This window comes from Hemiscyllium ocellatum, chromosome 20, assembly GCF_020745735.1.
Source record: "Hemiscyllium ocellatum isolate sHemOce1 chromosome 20, sHemOce1.pat.X.cur, whole genome shotgun sequence".
NCBI lineage: Eukaryota > Metazoa > Chordata > Chondrichthyes > Orectolobiformes > Hemiscylliidae > Hemiscyllium > Hemiscyllium ocellatum.
Window position 1 is genome coordinate 38,403,879 of NC_083420.1, and position 20,834 is coordinate 38,424,712.

General features: G+C 42.1%; 1 protein-coding gene across 3 annotated transcripts in view; it reads right to left on the reverse strand.

Annotated features, from left to right (window-relative positions):
• Positions 1-271: 271 nt before the first annotated feature.
• mlst8 (MTOR associated protein, LST8 homolog (S. cerevisiae)) overlaps positions 272-20,834 on the reverse strand; it is a 33,309-nt gene continuing 12,746 nt past the window's right edge. For all 3 annotated transcript variants that reach the window (XM_060840287.1, XM_060840285.1, XM_060840286.1), the window contains exons 5-9: positions 10,394-10,469; positions 7,921-8,073; positions 6,955-7,079; positions 4,230-4,393; positions 272-1,828 (exon numbers count right to left, since the gene is read on the reverse strand). In XM_060840287.1, coding sequence (XP_060696270.1) covers positions 1,710-1,828; positions 4,230-4,393; positions 6,955-7,079; positions 7,921-8,073; positions 10,394-10,469 — 637 coding nt within the window. In that variant the 3' untranslated portion in view covers positions 272-1,709. The remainder of the gene's footprint in view (positions 1,829-4,229; positions 4,394-6,954; positions 7,080-7,920; positions 8,074-10,393; positions 10,470-20,834) is intronic.

Sequence of the window (20,834 nt, forward strand, 5' to 3'; positions counted from 1 at the left end):
GGGGGGGGGCGCTGTTGTTGAAGGGAAGGAAGTTATTTTTGTTAGCCTGGTTAGTCTGTTGAATACAAAATGTCACTTCTTCCCTATTTCAGAATTAAACTATTTTGATATTGAAGTATTAGTGGTTAAAAATCAACGAAATTCAAGATTTTACGATGACATCAGAGAACTAGTTTCTTTATATTGCTTAATGCCATTGCCTATTTGTTACCCGATGTACCTCATCAATTTATATGTTTTTGAGGTTTCCAGAGAAACAATAAAACTGATGAACTCTTCATGGATACATCTTTATTGTCATAGTTTATAACATCCAGACATGGGATCACTTCATTGTCAAAGTCTCTAAACTGCACCCATTCACAGAACAAGGGAAGTGGGAGGATGGAATAAGGCCACTCATCGCAAACTCAGTACTGATCTGGAAGAGGTCCTTAATCCGAACCATATATGCAGAATACCAAAAATATGTGTTCAAAAAAAGAGAGACTGAAAAACACATGTGCACTTCCTCAATGTTTTTCTTGATCCTGGATCTTTCTAGAGTGTTTTACACCCAAAGGACTTTTGGGTATAATCACTATTTTAGTTTAGAGAAAAAAAGCATCAAATTTGCACACATATTTTGTACACAGTGTATATTGCAAAAACATTAAATCTGTTCCTCCATAGATGTAATCTGACTAGTGGAGTATTTCTAACATTCTCTGTTTTTATTTCAGATTTCCAGTGTCTTCAGTAATTTACTTATGTATGTGTGCTGAAACATCATGTGGTTTTAAAACCATCCAGTTATTCAGAGACAAAAGAGAAATAAGATTTGCACTTATAGAGTGCCATTCCAAACAGAACAGTTTAATGATAGAATCTATGATATCCTTTCTCCCCCTCTCAAAAAAGGAAAGCAGCATCCAGTCGGGTGTAGAAATAATTTTATTTGTCTATAATTTTAATGATCTTACTCAGCATCAGGCTAATGATGAGGGCATTCAATATTGCACTGTAAACTCATTGGCCCATATTGTGTCAGTGCACAAAATGTTCAATGATTATGCTACTGGCACCATGTATGCCCACTTCCTGCAAATCAAACAGCTTCCATTCTGGCTCCTACAACAAGTAGGAGTAAAAGCAAACCTGTTCATGCTGGAGTTCTAGAATTTTTGATAAGCTTCTCTTCTATCAGAACTACTACATAGAAGGAAATAACAACAGAGAACTTATGTTTTAACATTGCACAAGATATCCTTAATTTGTACCTTCAAAAATACTCACACTGTTGTCACAATAATAGACTTGTACTTACCAATACTTTAATCCAGTATTAGAAAGTTCACAATATACATCTGACTGTCTAGGTTTGGAAGAATAGTATCTAGAATTGTGCTTCTGGACACTTCTTCACCATTCAGGTGGATACTGTGTGAAGGGTTCACTCATCCGTCGCTAACTTTATTGAAACCTTGATGTCAGAACTGATGCTTCTTGGGCTATTAATTACTGCCTCACAGGTCATGTGATGGTGAGCCTGCCAAAGATGCAACCACAAATGTTCCAGCATTCAGCAACTTCGACTGATCTCACAGAGACTTCCAAAGAAAAACTTCGACTAGGAATTCATTTTAAAAATAGCTTGGAATGGAAGAGGGAATGGGGCAAAGACAGAGATGGAGGTGAGCTGGGAAACAAGTTTTTTTTTTTGGAAATCTTCAGCCCAGAACGCTGTCATTAAAGGCCAGGCACACGACTGCCTTCTGATGGCCACTGTACTCTCGTTTAATTTCACCTGTCTCCACACACCACAGGCGCGCAAGGTTATCTGAAGAGGCTGTGAGCGAGAAAAATAACACTATTCTTCAGTACACAAAGAATGCTCATCGGCCATTAATTTAGTCTTCTGGATGAAAACATTATAACATACTTTATAAAGATCTTGAGCTCACTGTTGGATAAAGTCAGTTACCTAAATGGATTTATGCAGAAGTGGGTACAGTAGATAGAACATAGAACAATACAGCACAGAACAGGCCCTTCGGCCCTCAATGTTGAGCCGACCTGTGAACTATTCTCAGCTCGTCCCCCTACACTATCCCATCATCATCCATGTGCTGATCCAAGGACTGTTTAAATCTCCCTAATGTGGCTGAGTTAACTACATTGGTAGGCATTTCACACCCGTACCATTGTCTTAGTAAAGAAACTGCCTCTGACATCTGTCTTAAATCTATCACCCCTCAATTTGTAGTTATGCCCCCTCGTACAAGCTGACGTCATCATCCTAGGAAATAGACTTTCACTGTCCACCCTATCTAATCCTCTAATCATCTTGTATGTCTCTATCAAATCCCCCTTCTTTCCAATGAGAATAGACCCAAGTCTCTCAGCCTTTCCTCATAAGACCTTCCATCCAGACCAGGCAACATCCTGGTAAATCTCCCCTGCACCTTTTCAAATGCTTCCACATCCTTCCCAAAATGTGGGGACCAGAACTGTACACAATATTCCAACTGTTTTGTACCGTTGCAGCATGATATTGCGGCTCTGGACCTTAATTCCTCTACGAATGAAACCCAACACACCATATGCCTTCTTAACAGCACTCTCCACCTGGGTGGCAACTTTCAGGGATCTATGCACATGGACTCCAAGATCCCTCTGCACGTCCACACTACCAACAATCTTTCCATTGACCCAGTACTCTGCCTTCCTGTTATTCTTCCCAAAGTGCATCACCTCACATTTAGCTGCAGTGAATACCATTTGCCACCTCTCAGCCCAATTCTGCAGTTTATCCAAGTCCCCCTGCAACCTATAACTTTCTTCCAAACTGTCCACTACTCCACTGACTTTAGTGTCATCTGCAAATTTATTAATCCATCCACCTATGCCTGCGTCTAAGTCATTTATAAAAATTGACAAACAGCAGTGGTCCCAAAACAGATCCTTGTGGCACACCCACTAGTAACTGGACTCCAGAATGAATATTTTCCATCAACCACCACTCACTGCCTTCTTTCTGAAAGCCAATTTCTAATCCAAACCGTTAAATCATCCTCATTCCATGCCTCTGCATTTTCTCCAACAGCCTACCAAGTGGAACCTTATCAAAGGCTTTACTGAAGTCTATGCATACCACATCTACTGCCCTACCCTCATCTACATCCTTGGTCACCTCCTCAAAAAACTCAATGAAGTTTGTAAGATACGACCTGCCCTTGACAAGACCATGTTGACTATCAGAAATCAAATCAGATGCTGGAGATCAGAGTCAAGATTAGAGTGATGCTGGAAAAGCACAGCAGGTCAGGCAGCATCTGAGGAGCAGAAAAATTGACGTTCTTGGCAAAAACCCGATGAAAGGCTTTTGCCTGAATCGTCGATTTTCCTGCTTCTCAGATGCTATCTGACCTGCTGTGCTTTTCCAGCACCACGTTTTTACCTAAATGGTTTTGTCAAGCCAGTGTGTTTTTAAAAGATATAATTTGCATTTACACAGCATCTTTCACAATTTCAAACAGGTTCCAATATGTTTTAAAGCCAATCAAGTATTTTGAAGTGTAATAATTATTTATCCAAATAAATACAGCAGTCAACGTTTTGACAGGGGTAGTCTCACAAACAGCAATGTCATACATGACTAGTCTATCTATTTCAGCAATGTTGTTTAAGAGACAAATACTCAGCTGTACTGTGGAAGAACATCCCTGCTAGTTTTCAAAGTATATTCCAGAATCCTTTGTGCCCAGGTGAGGTCAGCTGGGGCTTCACCTTAATGTCTCACCTGAAAGTCAACAACTCTAACAGTGTGGTTATCTGTCAGTACTAATCTGGTGCGTCACCTTAGATTATGTGCTCAAGTCTTGCAGCAGGACTTGACTTTACAACCTTCCAATTCAAGGCTATTGAGCAAAGCTTGGTTTAAAAAGCAGAGTATGTTAAGGTCTTTAAGGCATAAATAGAGTTTTATTTCAAACCCATAACTCCTCGAAACTGCTCTGCTATCTGACACTTCCACAATACTAATCTGTAAGATCTCATTTTGACATCATGATTAAGAGCAATGAATCAAGATTTTTTTTTAAAGAGGTCCAAATCACAAATGTTTCCATGAAATCAATTTTAAGTTGGAGTGAATCATTCATTTTCACAAACCTGATGATAAAACCAGAACAGTTCTAGGCAGAGCTAAAAATGGAACCATTTCCTTCCTTGTATGGTACTCTTCTTACCTGTGACAATATATTGTGAATCCCCAGAGAATGCACAGTCCCACATCCAGCCTCGTGATGTCTCTCCTGGATTGTTGCTCTTGATGCTAAGCTCTGTCATCAGCGAAAAATTTGAAGTCCTCCATATTTTACAGGTCTGGTCAGCTGAGCATGTAGCAAGAAGTCTAACAGGAAATAGTAACTGGACTTGTAATGGGATCATAATATAGTAAACAAGAATACATATTAACAGGATGATTTCAAGCAGGGTTATTATAAAGCACATTATTAATAGTGTGATTTAAAGTGGAATCAACTTATAATATGCAACAATACAGAGTACGAGAGGGTTTGTTCTAAAATACTCAAAGCTTTGTTAGCCTGAGCCTTCTCAGTGGCAGCTTCTCTGACATAGTCAGGTGGTTTTAATATCAATGATGTATCGCCTGAAAGGACAGCACAAGTCATTTGGTTCTGATTAGTTCTTCCTTCAATTGCTTGTGCTTGTCCAGATATCTGAATGCAGGCTGTAATAAGGTCAGGAGCTGAGTGGCACTGGCAGCACCCAAACTGGGCATCATTGAGCAGGTTACTGCTGAGCAGATACTATTTGACAACACTGTTGACGATCTCTTCCATCAGTTTACTGATGAACAAAAGGAGATTGTTGGGGCAACATTGGTTGAATTGGATTTGCCCTGCTTTTTGGGTATAAGGCATACCTGGGCAACTTTTCACATTACTGGGTAGATATCAATGTTGGAACTGTACTGGAACAGCTTGGCTAGGGGCATGTCAAGTTCTACAGCATAAGTCTTCAGTACTATTGCTGGAATGTTGTCAGGGCCTATAACCTTTGTATTAACCAGTACCTCCAAATATTTCTTGATATCAGATGGATTGATGCAAATTGGCTGAGGACAGACATCGGTAATACCGGAGACCTGTACCTTGATGGACTATGCAGATGGAGAAGCAATATGGGACTGACTGGATTTCTTCACAGAGAGCCAGAAATGAAGCTCAATGGCTTCCTTAGGTACCATAAATGAACTCTGCTAACTTTTCTGATAGTATTGACGAAGGGAGTAAACCACTTCCTCCAAAGAGGTCAAAAATTAGCAGAAGCACAAGGCTGAACATCAGTGTGACCACAGAGAAGCACCACTGACTTCCCGATATAAAGCTTGATGGACAAGGGAAGGAAGCATCAATGTCGTTGAGTACTTGAAGTAGTGAAACGAGGCAAGTACCGGTAACAAGTACCGTAGGAGAGTGTCTACTGATTCAGTACAAAGTTTGGAGCAGAATTATTTCATCATGTCAGATGTTGTGAAACTTGAAAGGGTTCAGAAAAGATTTACAAGGATGTTGCCAGGTTTGGAGGATTTGAGCTATTGGGGGAGGCTGAACAGTCTGGGGCTGTTTTCCCTGGAGGGTTGGAGGCCGAGGGGTGACCTTATAGAGGTTTACAAAATTATGAGGGGCATGGATAGGATAAATAGACAAAGTCTTTTCCCTTGGGTCGGGGAGTCCAGAACTAGAGGGCATAGGTTTAGGGTGAGAGGGGAAAGATATAAAAGAGACCTAAGGGGCAACTTTTTCACGCAGAGGGTGGTACGTGTATAGAATGAGCTGCCAGAGGATGTGTTGGAGGCTGGTACAATTGCAACATTTAAGAGGCATTTAGATGGGTATATGAATAGGAAGGGTTTGGAGGGATATGGGCCGGGTGCTGTCAGGTGGGACTAGATTGGGTTGGGATGTCTGGTCGGTGTAGACAGGTTGGACCGAAGGGTCTTTTCCATGCTGTACGTCTGTTTGACTCTATGACCCTATGTCCAGTCTTTTACTAGACTTTATATTAAGTAAAATAGAGGGATGAAGAAAATTGCAAACTTTTCAGACATTTCTTACTTGAAACAGTTAATCTGAAGTGTGTTGTTGGCCTATTTGGGTACAACTTACACATGCATTGACTTATTATTCCTACTGCACACTTTCAAAGAGAGTAGGGTCATTGTTTGTCACATATGGGCAGCACGGTGGCTCAGTGGTTCGCACTGCTGCCTCACAACGCCAGGGACCTGGATTCGATTCCCACCTTGGGCAACTGTCTGTGTGAAGTTTGCACATTCTCCCCTTGTCTGCGTGGGTTTCCTCCGGGTGCTCCGGTTTCCTCCCACAGTCCAAAAAGATGTGCAGGTCAGGTGAATCGGCCATGCTAAATTGCCCATAGTGTTAGGTGCATTTGGGGTAGGGGAATGGGTCTGGGTGGGTTACTCTTCAGAGGGTCGGTGTGGACCTGTTGGCCAAAGGGCCTGTTTCCATAGTGTAATGAATCCAACCTAAATTATACTCGTCTGCAGATTAATCTAAAAACATACATAAAGCTGCAACAAATCCAGAGGACCACAGGGCTGCGTTCTTATTAGAGAGATATGACTGGTGGTGATTTAATTTGAGGATCACTGTTCCTCAGGTGAGGAGCAAGGTCAAGAAAGTGGGACTTTCATGGGGACCTTAGCTGGTATGGGAATTAAACACATGTTGTTAACATCATTCTGCATCACAAACCAAACATCCAGCCAAGTAATACAGTCAGACATGTTTTGGGTCTCAGGAGACAAAGTACTTTGCAGCAAGAATAAGATGAACTATCATCCCCAATGCATTTCAGACCCACTTACGGCACTGAGCAGAGTTTGACAGCAGGTTAGGATATCACAGAAACAGAAGGACCTACGTGGAATCAGGGCTGAATTTGCAGCGGAGAGCATAGCGTTTGTGAGCTGGGATCTTGGTCTTGGGAATGAGCTGAGTAACATCATCACCAATTCCACCTGTCAGGTTCCACACATAGCAATTACCCTGGAGATAAAGAAAAAACTGAGAAATCAATTAATCTATTAAGCTTTTATGGATAGTATTGACCTAGGGAGGAAACCAACCTCTCCAAAGAGAACAAGATTAGCAGAAGCACAAGGAGGCTGAACATCAATGTGATGAACAAAAAAAAAACACTATTGACTTCCGCCATAAAGTTTGGTAGATAAGGCAGAAGAGCTCAGTGCCACTGTGTACACAAATTGTAGTGAAACAAGTGTGAAGCAGGAAAAAACACCAGGTCGACAATTGGTTGCATAACACCCCACCAGCACTGATTACACCATCTCGCTTTTCTTACACAGCCCCTGCTGCTCCCATCCACCTGCACTGGGTCCCTGCTCCCAGAGTCCAGCACAGACCCTGACACCCACCAGCACCAGGCCCATGCTCTCACCCACTAGCACTGTTCCTGCAAAATTCATCTATGATTTTCTAATTTATAGATAAGGTGAATAGCAAGAGTCTTTTCCTAGCATGGGGGCAGTTCAAAACTAGGGGGCATATTTTTAAGGCGCGAGGAGAAAAATTTAAAAAGGACTCTCGGGGTAATGGTTGTACACAGAGAGCAATTCATACATGGAATGAACTGCCAGAGGAAGTAGTGGTTGTAAGTAGAGTTACAATATTTAAAATACATTTGGATAAATACTGGAATTGGAAAGGTTTGAAGGGGTATGGGCCAAATGCAGGCAAGTAGGACTAAGTTTGGTTTGGGAACATGGTCAACTGACGGGTCTGTTTCCATGCTGTACGACTCTATGACTCTATGCCTCAATCTGGTTTTGACACAGATGAAGATATGTTCTACTCATGGTTTACTTACTGAACTATTGATAGCTGCCATGTAACTCGCATCTGGATCGATGTGTACTGCATTGACCGAAACATCTGGCTCTGGAATCAGCTGCTCGTTGTGGTCAGTTTTCAGATCCCAGATGTGAATGGCACCACTCTGATCCCCAACTATCAGTTCTGCCTGTGAAACAATGGTGGCAACATCCCATGAACATGATCCATATGATCCAGAGTCCAAAACAGAGTTTTATGTTCTACAAAGGGGATAAGATGGTGAGCAAATAAAGACACCAGGAGCTGATGCTATTAACATTCGTGAATAGAACAACTTCTGCTATGACACTCAGACATTCGTAGGAATTAAACACTTCACTTATAAGCAATTCAGTGTTGTTCTCCTTAAAGCAGAGAAATATAATGAGAGGTATTCAAAATTCTGAGGCCATTTTGATAGATTAGATAAGAAAGTACAGATTTAAACATCTTTGGCAAAAATATCAGGGAAGATGAGGGGACAGCACATTATGGTGATTTGGAATGCACTGTCCATAAAGATGGAGGAAGCAGATTCAATAATATTTTTCAAAAAGGAATAGATTTATATTTCCCCAGGAAAATTTAGCACAGCTTTATGGATGGAGTGGAGCTGGGTGGAGAACTCTTTCAAAGAGCTAGCACAGGAGAATGGCTTCCCATTGTAATGAGAGAGTTTATCACTAATCCAATCTCTAAACGAATATTCTACTTATTCCATATCTCATTATATGAAGACACAGTTAGTAATTGAAGCATCCATCAGTGTTGAAATTCAGACCTTCAGTTGCCCTGCTACACCCTAACTATTACTATCCAGCCATCACATGATTTTTTGCATTGTTATCTTCTTCAACCTGTTACAAAACCTGAACTTATCTGATTTCTGCCTCTGGCAAAGACTTTACTTTTCAGCAGGCCCTGAAGTCCGAGCACATACTCGGAAGAGTAATGCGACAGGATACATTTGCTTTCTGTCTTTCTGTTTTACATTTAAAGGGCTTGACCATCAGGGTGTCAGAAGTGCACCTATAGGATTGCAGTGGACGCAGAACTGACCATGAGACATAGACTGGTGCAAATTCATGGCACAAAACCCAGGACAATGATAAAGAGAAAATGAACAGCAACTGGGAGAATGAGACCTATCCTGAAAAGGTGTCTTTTAACAGATTCTAAGCAGTTAGGGCTCAGAGAAGTCATGAGAGCCAGGAGATGCAGTTAAGTGTTGGGGTAAGGCTCAGGAAAAGTGCAGGAGTTACAGGGGCTTGAAAGAAACCTGAGGGTCACTAACTTCTTCAGAGAAGCTGTGACAGGTGTGATGGAAGCCCACAAGCAGTATTTGTTAGCAACAGCTGAGAAAGACTGGAGTTCACAGAAACCCAGGGACAGTGCTAGCTTCCAGAAACTAGCAGCCAGTGAAAAAGTTAGAATTGTATCTTTATGTAGGTGCTGAAATGCAGTCTCAAAAATCCAGGGGAGACAGTGTCAGAGGAGGAATTTAAGGTGCCAGGATGTGAATAATCATCGAGGTGGTCCATAAAGAAATGACTTCAGAGGGATTTCGAGGCTGAGTTTTTGGAAGTGAAGAACTAGAGTCCTTTATAAAGAGAGGTATGGTGACATTGACATTTGGGAGGATTTCAGAGAAAATAGGGATGTCTCTTGAAAGGTTTGCATCTTGACGTGCTCTATGGGATAATTCATCCACGGTTTGTCTAAAATCCATAGTTACCTTTTTATTTCTGAATGATTTAAGAGTATAAATTGCATATTTAAAAATCAAGTGTTCCACCATTCTAGTTTTGCATAGAAAAGTTCATTTCATTTATTCAAAATCATTCAAACTGGTGGCTTTATTCTCTTCAGAAGTACTTGGAAATCACTTTTCATCTACTTCAAAAAATTTTTATTCTTTTCTAGCCAACTTGTAACATAAATTTGGTGGTCTTGTCAGAGGTCATAACAATCTCTGTCCTTTTGTTTCATTTGCTCAAGTTTAAAGGCTGATTTCAATTTAGGTTGTATATATTGGTCATTTTTGCTGATTTGAAATAGTTATTACTTTCTTCAACACATGTACAGTGTCCAGCACTAAAAAAACTTTGCTCTAACATTATGATTATCACCAGGGCATTGAATCATATCTAAATTCTTGATTTTCATAAGAGAAACTTTCAATGCTTAGGCTGAATTTGTAGGTCAGGAGCTACTGAAACAAAACAGTTTAAGTCAGCCTGGATCAGATCAACGATCCAATCAGTACCAATAAATTATTAAGAGACTTTGCAGAGGACAGCAGCGCCACACACTGGCAGGAAATGTTTACTGTGGCAAAGTTGAAAGATAAGATTTCCAGCTTTAACTATTTGCATGTCTCCATTGGAAACGACACAAATTTAGCTTCTTAGGGTGAAGTGACAGGCAAAGTCTGTTTGCAGTTTTGGGCACGCAATGTTTCCCCTTACCTGATTGGGATGCAGGCAGACACAATTAATAGGAGCATTGACCTGGAAGATTCTCTGACACTGCAGGTTACGTGACCTGTTGATGGGGAAAGATTTCAGTCCAAGTTTGAAATGAAAAACAACTTGTACTTATCTAGCATCTTTAATATAACTTCCTAAGGCACTTTGAAGCAGCATTATAAAACAAAACAAAGTTATTTGCATTGCCCAGAGCATCATAGAAGCCAACCTCCCATCCATGGACTCTATTTACACTTCCCATTGCTATGGAAAGGGTGCCAACATTATCAAAGACCCCCTCCCACCCCGGTCATGCTCCCCTACAACGTCTTCCATTGGGCAGAGGATACAGAAGCTTGAAAACACACACACACACACACACACACACACACACACACACACACACACCAACAGGTTCAAGAACAGCTTCTTCCCTGCCATTATTAGGCTGATTAACTCACTAACTTCAAATAATGTTGATCTTGCTTCATGCACCTCCTTTGCAGCATAACCTGTGTGCCTCATTCTGTCTAGGTACCCTATGATCTGTATGTCCTTGCTTACTATGATTTGCCTGTACTGCTCGCAAAGCTTTTCACTGTACTTAGGTACACGTGACTACAACAAATTAAATCTGCAAATCAAAATCATCAAATATGACGTCAAGAGAAGTAAGGAATCATTAGGGCAGCAATAAAAAGTTTAACTAAAGAGATAGATTTTAAGAAGTGGACCTTAAATGAGCAAAGGGAGGCTAAGTTGTTTAGAGGAGGAACCTCAAACCTTAGGACTCGGACAACTAAAGGGATGTCCATCAATGGTGAGGTGAATTGTTTTATTTATGCATTCAGAAACATGGTGGTCTTTGGCTAGACCTGTATTTATTGCCTGTCCCTAATTGCCCTTGAAATACACAAGAAGATCAGAATTACAGAAATGCAGAAACATTGGTATACTGTAGACCTGGAGAAAGTTGCATAAATAAGCAATGCAAAGACCATGAAAGGTTGCATGAACTTGAAAAATCATGGTAAATAAATCTGAAGATTCATAATAGAAATAAAAATAGATTCAATGGTTTGACTCATGCACACCCTCCACCCAGTCAGGATTTCTCTCAGGTAATTGGCTGGGCTGAGACACACATCACTAGTGAGCAAGTGCTGGAGACAGAGACAGTAGTGGCAAGACAAATCTCTGTCAGAGGTGTGGGACACTTTAAGCTCTGAGAGAGAGACTAAATGTTGGCTTGGAATGGAGAGTACATGACCAGCATGATTGCATGACCAAGATGGTGCCAGAAAATGGTGACCCTGTACATCTTTTCACTGTACTTACACATTTGTATATGTGACAATAAAATCTAATTCTCATTCTAAATGACGGGAGTAGCAAATGAGCAGCAAGTGCCAGTGAAATGGAAGGATTATTGACTATAGAAATGCTTCAAACTAGGCTAGGCGAAAGAAGAGACCAGTGGGAACAGCTGACAAGCCAGGTGTCTACATAGCTTTAGCTGCAAGACACCTAACTGGACATCACCAGTAACTAGGTATGCAGCTACAGGCAGCCTGGCAAAATCAGACTTCTCTTCCTCTTGGTGCTAATCCTCTTCATCTAAAGATAAGCGTTATCATCACATTTGTCTCCTACAGCTCCAATCCTTTCTGCTCTGCCATGTTTTTCAAAGTATATTAATTCACTATAATTTGATACATATCGTGCATACTGAAAGGTGGTCACTATCTGTCCAGGTAACTCAATCACACTTCAACAGCCTAACTGTTTTCACAATAACCATCCTTGTTCATGTGGATTCTGTTTTATCTTTCCTATACACTAATGCACAATTAGACGCCCTCACAGGTATCATTAGCAATATCTGCAGAGGTTATTCCTTGTCTCAAATGAGCCTTCTGTTAAGTCGCTTTGAAGTTTGGAAGATCTGTGAGGGACCTAACTGATGCAGAATGAATGTACCATGGCATGCTTCGTAAATATTGTACACAGATATGCACACAACCTGATCCATTCCCTTATTCCTCCATACTTCCCTTGACTAATGCACCCAACGTTACGGGGTAATTTAGCATGGTCAATCCATCTGACCTGCACATCTTTGGATTGCACCCGGAGGAAACCCATGCAGACATGGGGAGAATATGCAAACTCCACACAGACACTTGCCCGAGCCTGGAATCGAATCAGGGTCCTTGGTGCTGTGAGGCTGCAATGCTAACCACTGAGCCACCGTGGCACCCCTTTCTTTACTCCTAAATACTCCTAGTTTCCTTGAAGATGCCTGGGTTGCCTGATGGGTGCAATCTGACTTTCTAGACTTGTAGGAATCCAGTCACTGCATCTAACACAAGGGCCCTCTCATTCCAACTGGCTTTCTAAGTTGCAAAAATGGTTGAAAGTGGCAGCCTTTGCAAACATGACAGGAGCCTGGAAGATAAACTGTTGTAGTACAAATTGTGAAATTCTTCAATGTTACCAGCTGATGCCTGGAAGAAGTTAAGTCAAAGAAAACTGGCACCTTGACCACAACTAGCAGTATATGCCTACATGACTCAGTGGACAGTAAACCTTCCAGAACAATGCAGATGTGTGCAACAATCATAATCTTCATATGGATTTGCAACATGCACAGCAGCAGCTCAGCAAATCCTCTTTTAAACAGACTGCCTCAACTTCTAGGAGGGCAAGGGCATGGAAAAACCACTGCAAGACTGCTTTTAAGTGGTCTACCATTCGGATATCGTTATTCCTTCACTTTCACTGCATCAAAAACCAAGGACTCCCTTCCTAATGGCACTGTGGGTTATTGTCATCAAGTTGATTGCAAAGATACAAGGAGGTGGCACAGTGACTCAGTGGTTAGCACTGCTGCCTCACAGCACCAGAGACCCGGGTTCAATTCCTGCCTCGGTCAAATGTCTGTGTGGAGTTTGCACATTCTCCCTGTGGGTTTCCTCCGGGTGCTCCGGTTTCTTCCCACCAGTCCAAAGATGTGCAGCTTAGGTGAATTGGCCATGCTAAATTGCCCATAGTATTAGGTGGATTAGTCAGGGGTGAATGTAGGGGAATAGGTCTGGGTAGATTGCTCTTCAGAGGGTCAGTGTGGACTTGTTGGGCCGAAGGGCCTGCTTCCACACTGTAGAGAACCTAATCGAAACACTACATTGAACATACAGGTAGAAAACTAACCATCAGGATACATGAACATCAACTTGCCACAAAACTACATGATCCACTCTCACTAGTATCCTTACGTATGGATGAGGAAGGACACCACTTCAACTGGGACAAAACATCCATCCTAGGACAAGCCAGACAGACACACACGAGAATTCCTGAAAGCATGGCATTCCAACCACAACTCTATCAACAAACACATTGACTTGGATCCCATTTACCACCATCTGAGAAAAAGAACAGGAAATGGCATCACCATAGGAAATGACATCACCAATCCTAAGAAACTCAAACATATAAACATAAAGCAGGCTGCACCACCAGTGCTTCATTCAGAGCCCCACTGAAGGTATTATCTAGTATGGTGATGAAACATCTGAAAACAAGCCTTCCAGCTCAGTGAGATACATCCAGATGTTATATTCCTCCTTGACCACCTTATCCACTTGACTTGGCACTTCCAGGGAACTGTGAAACTGTACACCTAGATCCCTCTGTGTGTCGATGCTAAGGGTCTGCCATATACTGTATATTTCCCTTCTGCATTAAACCTTTCTCAAAATGCATCATCTTGCATTTGTCTGCATTAAACTCCATCTGTCATTTTTCTGCCAAAGTCTTCACTGTTCCAACCGTTACTCTGTCTTCTAGAGCCAACTTGCCAGCTCACCGTGGATCCCATGCAATTTCACCTTCTGTATCAGCCAGCCTTGAGGGGCCTTGTCAAAGCCTTTCTAAAGTCTTTATAGACAACATCTACCACCTGCCCTCAGCAATACCTTTGTCACTTTCTCAAAAAAACTCACTCAAGTTTGTGAGACACGACCTTCCCCACACAGAGCCATGCTACCTATCGCTAATAAGTCTATTCTTTTCAAATGTGAGTAAATCCTACCCCTAAGAATCTTCTCCAATAATTTCCCCACCATTGACGTGAGACTCACTGGCCTGTCATTTCCTGGATTATCCCTATTACTTTTCTTGAACAAACAAACAACATTGGGTCTTCTCCAATCTCCAGGACCCCTCCTCTACTTAAAGAGCAACAGAGTTTTCATACAAGACCAGCAACTTTCTCACCTGCCTCCATCAGATCCTTAGGACTTGCCTACTTTAATGCTTCTTAAAACACCCAATACCTCTTCCTTTTTTATAGTCACATGCCCCCCCATTACCAACATACCCCTTCCGAGACTCATCATCGACCATGTCCTTCTCCTTTGTTAATACTGAAGCAGAGTTCTTTAAGGACCTCACCTCTTCCTCTGGCTCCACACATGAATTCCCTCCTTTGCCCTTGGCTTCTTTCCCTTTCCCTAGGAACACCCTTTCTCCTCACTTATGAATAAACCACCTGGGGATTTTCATTAATCCTATTTGCCAAAGGCTTTTAATGGCCTCTGTTATCCCTACTAATTCCTTGTTTGAGTTATTTCAAGCTATCTTTGGAGTCTTCGAGGGCTCCGTCATCTTCAGTTTTCTAAACCTTAAGTATGCCTCCTTTTCCTTTTTGACTAAGCTCTCAATTCCTCTTGTCATCCAAGGTTCCTGAATTTTGCCGTCCTTATTCTTCACTTTCACAGATACACGCTGGTCCTCTCAAGCTGGAACTCTAATCAACTGGCATTTAAAAGATTCCCACATGCCAGATGTGGATTTATCGTCAAACAGATGCTCCCACTCTACATTCCCCAGTTCTTGCCTAATATTGTGCAAGTTAGCCTTTACCCAATTTCATACTTTCACTCAAGGACTACTCTTGCCCTTATCTGTAAGTAACTCAAAGCCTTCAGAATTACGGTCACTGTTCCTAAAATGCCTCCCCCCTGAAATTTCAATCCAGGTACATTCCCCAATACCAGGTCTAATATGGCCCCTTCCTTAGTTAGACTACTGAACACATTGTTATAAAATAAACATCCTAGACACACCTAACAAATTCTCCCTCATCCCTAAGTGAGTCCCAATCAATATTGGGGAAGTAAAAATCCCCACCATATCAACCCTGTTGTTTTTATATTTTCCATAATCTGTTCCCATGTCTGTTCCTCTATTTCCCACTGGCTGTTGTGAGGCCTGTAGTACAATCCCATCAAAGTGATTGCACTCTTCCTATTCCTGAGCTCCAACTATATGGATGAGCCCTCCAAGGTGCTGTCTCGCAATAAAACTATGAAATTCTTTCTGATCAGTTAAGCAACTTGCTCACCTCTTTTACATCCCTCTCTTCCATGCCTGAAACATCTAAGTCCCAGAATATTAAACTGCCAGTTTCGGACCTCTCCCAACCAAATCTCTGTAATGGCTACAGTATCATATCTAAAGACCTAAGACATAGGAGCAGAAATTAGGCTATTCAGCCCATCAGATCTGCTCTATCATTCAATCATGGCTGATAAGTTTCTCAACCCCATTCTCCCACTTTCTCCCCGTAATCCTTGATTCCCTTTACAATCAAGAACTTATCTATCTGTCTCAGATATACTCAATGACCCGGACTCCACAGCCTTCTATGGCAGTGAATTCCACAGATTCACCACTCTCTGGTTGAAGAAGTTTCTCCTTATCTCTGTTCTAAAAGCTCTTCCCTTTACTCCAAGGCTGTACCCTTAGGTCCTACTCTGTCCTACCAATGGAAACATCTAGCCAACATCCACTCTGTCCAGACCATTCAATATTCTGTAAGTTTCAATTATATCCCCTCTCATTCTTCTAACCTCCATCGAGTATAGACCAGAGTTCTCAAACGTTCCTCAGATATAAAGCTGTTCATTTGTGGGAGCTTTCTTGTGAATCTCCTCTGAACACGCTCCAAGGCCAGTACATCCTTCCTGACATATGTGGCCCAAAACTGCACAACACTGTGATCTGACCAGGGCCTTATAGAGCCTCAGAAGTATATCCCTGCTTTTATATTCAAGTCCTCTCAAAATAAATGCCATCATTGCATTTGCCTTCCTAACTAATGACTCAAGCTGTAGTTTACCTTTAGATTAGATTAGATTACTTACAGTGTAGAAACAGGCCCTTCAGCCCAACAAGCTCACACCGACCCGCCACCCAGCCAGACCCATTTCCCTACATTTACCCCTTCACCTGACATTACAGGCAATTTTAGCATAGCCAATTCACCTGACCTGCACATTTTTGGACTGTGGGAGGAAACGGGAGCACCCAAAGGGTGTCCATGCAGACACGGGGTGAATGTGCAAACTCCACACAGTCAGTTGCCTGAGGCGGGAATTGAACCCAGGTCTCTGGCGCTGTGAGGCAGCAGTGCTAACCACTGTGCCACCGTGCCGCCCACCTTGACAGAACTCCCTCATCTGTTTGCGCTTCAGACTTCTGAAGTCTCTCCCCATTTAAAAAAAAAATTCCAAGCATCTATTCTTCCTACTAAAGGTGTATAACCTCACACTTTCTCAAGTTGTACACCATCTACCACTTCTTTGCCCACTCTCCTAACCTGTTCCAAATCCTTCTGCAGTCTCTCCTCAATGCTGTCTGTCCCTCTAACTATCTTTGTATCATCTGCAAACTTAGCCAGAATGCCCTCAGTTCCTTCATCTAGATAGTTAATGTATAAAGTTAAAAGTTGTGATCCCAGCATTGAGCCTTGTGGAATACCACTTGTCACCGGCTGCCATCCTGAGAGAGACCCTTTTATCCCCACTCTCTGCTTTCTGCCAGACAACCAAGCTTCTATCCCTGCAAGCACCTTTACTAAAACCGTGGGCCCTCATCTGACTCAGTAGCCTCCTGTATGGCACCTTGTCAAAGGTCTTCTTGAAGTCCAGGTAGGTAAAATCCATTGGCACTCCTTGGTCTAATCTGCTCATTACTTCCTCAAAGAATTCCAGGAGATTTGATGAAACCATGCTAACTCTGTCTATTTTACCATACACATCCAAGTAGTTCAGAAATCTCATCCTTTACAGGGGATTCCAGGATATTACCCACGATTAAGGTTAAGCTAATTGGTCTGTAAGTTTCCATTTTCTGCCTTATTCCCTTTCTAAACAAGAGTGTCATGTTAGTGATATTCCAGTCCTCTGGAACCCTCCCTGAATCTAGCAATTCCTGAAAGATCACCACTAACGCCTCCACTATCTCTTCAGCCATCTCCCTTACAACTCTGGGGTGTAGTCCATCTGGTCCAAGTAATTTATTCACCTTCAGGCCGTTCAGTTTTTCTAGCACCTTCTCATAGTCATAGTCATAGAGATGTACAGCATGGAAACAGACCCTTCAGTCCAACCTGTCCATGTCGACCAGATATCCCAACCCAATCTCGTTCCACCTGCCAGCACTCAGCTCATATCCCTCCAAACCCTTCCTATTCATATACCCATCCAGATGCCTCTTAAATGTGACAATTGTACCAGCCTCCACCACTTCCTCTGGCAGCTCATTCCATACAGGTACCACCCTCTGTGTGGAAACATTGCCCCGTAGGTCTCTTTTATATCTTTCCACTCTCACCCTAAACCTATGCCCTCTAGTCTGGACTCCCCGACCCCAGGGAAAAGATTTTGCCTATTTATCCTATCCATGCCCCTTATAATTTTGTAAACCTCTATAAGGTCACCCCTCAGCCTCCAACATTCCAGGGAAAACAGCCCCAGCCTGTTCAGCCTCTCCCTATAGCTCAAATCCTCCAACCCAGGCAACGTCCTTGTAAATATTTTCTGAACACTTTCAAGTTTCACAACATCTTTCCGATAGGAAAGAGACCAGAATCGCACACAATATTCGAAAAGTGGCCTAACCAATATCCTGTACTGCCACATGACCTCCCTACTCCTGTACTCAATACTCTGACCAATAAAGGAAAGGATAGGACACCTTCCTATCTACCTGCGACTTCACTTTCAAGGAGCTATGAACCTGCACTCCAAGGTCTCTTTGTTCAGCAACGCTCCCTAGGTCCTTAGTATTAAGTGTATAAGTCCTGCTAAGATTTGCTTGTCCAAAATGCAGCACCTCGCACTTACTGGAATTAAACTCCATCTGCCACTTCTCAGCCCACTGTCCCATCTGGCCAAGATCCTGTTGTAATCTGAGGTAACCCTCTTCGCTGTCCACTACACCTCCAATTTTGGTGTCATCTGCAAACTTACTAACTGTACCTCTTATGCTCGCATCCAAATCATTTATGTAAACGACAAAAATTAGAGGAACCAGCTCCGATCCTTGTGGCACTCCACTGGTCACAGGCCTCCAGTCTGAAAAAACAACCCTCCACCAACACCACCTATCTTCTACCTTTGAGTCAGTTCTGTATCCAAATGGCTAGTTCTCCCTGTATTCCATGAGATCTAACCTTGCTAATCAGTCTCCCATGGGGAATTTTGTCGAATGCCTTACTGAAGTCCATATAGATCACATCTATCACTCTGCCCTCAACAATCCTCTTTGTTACTTCATCAAAAAACTCAATCAAGTTTGTGAGACATGATTTCCCATGCACAAAGCCATGTTGACTATCCCTAATCAGTCCTTGCCTTTCCAAATACATGTACATCCTGTCCCTCAGGATTCCCTCCAACAACTTGCCCACTACCAATGTCAGGCTCACTGGTCTATAGTTCCCTGGCTTGTCCTTAGCACCCTTCTTAAACAGTGGCACCATGTTAGCCAAACTCCAGTCTTCTAGCACCTCACCTGTGACTATTGATGATACAAATATCTCAGCAAGAGGCCCAGCAATCACTTCTCTCGCTTCCCACATAGTACTAGAGTACACCTGATCAGGTCCTGGGGATTTATCCACCTTTATGCATTTCAAGATATCCAGTACTTCCTCCTCTGTAATATGGACATTTTGCAAGGTGTCACCATCTATTTCCCTACAGTCTATATATTCCATATCATTTTCCACAGTAAATACTGATGCAAAATACTCGTTTAGTATCTCCTCCATTTTCTGTGGCTCCACGCAAAGGCCACCTTGCTGATCTTTGAGGGGCCTTATTCTCCCTCTAGTTACCCTTTTGTTCTTAATGTATTTGTAAAAACTCTTTGGATTCTCCTTAATTCTATTTGCCAAAGCTATCTCATGTTCCCGTTTTGCTCTCCTGATTTCCCTCTTATGTATACTCCTACTGCCTTTATACTCTAAGGATTCACTCAATCTATCCTGTCTATATCTTACATATGCTTTCTTCTTTTTCTAAACCAAACCCTCAATTTTTTTTTAGTCATCCAGCATTCCCTGTACCTACCAGCCTTTCCTTTCACCCTGACAGGTATATACTTTCTCTGGTTTCTTGTTATCTCATTTCTGAAGGCTTCCCATTTTCCAGCCGTCCCTTTACCTGTGAACATCTGCCCCCAATCAGCTTTTGAAAGTTCTTGCCTAATACCGTCAAAATTGGCCTTTCTCCAATTTAGAACTTCAACTTTTAGATCTGATCTATCTTTTTCCATCACTATTTTAAAACAAATAGAATTATGGTCACTGGTCCCAAAGTGCTCCCCCACTGACACCTCAGTCACCTGCCCTACCTTATTTCCCAAGAGTAGGTCAAGTTTTGCACCTTCTCTAGTAGGTACATCCACATACTGAATCAGAAAATTTTCTTGTACACACTTAACATATTCATCTCCATCTAAACCCTTAACACTATGGCAGTCTCAGTCTATGTTTGGAAAGTTAAAATCCACTACCATAACCACCTTATTATTCTTACAGATAGCTGAGATCTCCTTACAAGTTTGTTTCTCAATTTCCCTCTGACTATTAGGGGGTCTATAATATAATCCCAATAAGGTGATCATCCTTTTCTTATTTCTCAGTTCCACCCAAATAACATACCTGGATGTATTTCCGGGAATATCCTCCCTTAGCAAAGCTGTAATGCCATCCCTTATCAAAAATGCCACTCCTCCTCCTCTCTTGCCTCCCTTTCTACCCTTCCTGTAGCATTTGTATCCTGGAACATTAAGCTGCCAGTCCTGCCCATCCCTGAGCCATGTTTCTGTAATTGCTATGATATCCCATTTCATGTTCCTAACCATGCCCTGAGTTCATCTGCCTTTCCTGTTAGGCCCCTTGCATTGAAATAAATGCAGTTTAATTTATTAGTCCTACCTTGTCCCTGCCTGCCCGACTCTCTTCTGTTCTCATCTGTACCAGTCTCAGATCGATCTCTTTCCTCACTATCTTCCTGCGTCCCACACCCCCACCTTGCTAGTTTAAATCCTCCCGAGCAGCTCTAGCAAATGTCCCTGCTAGTCTATT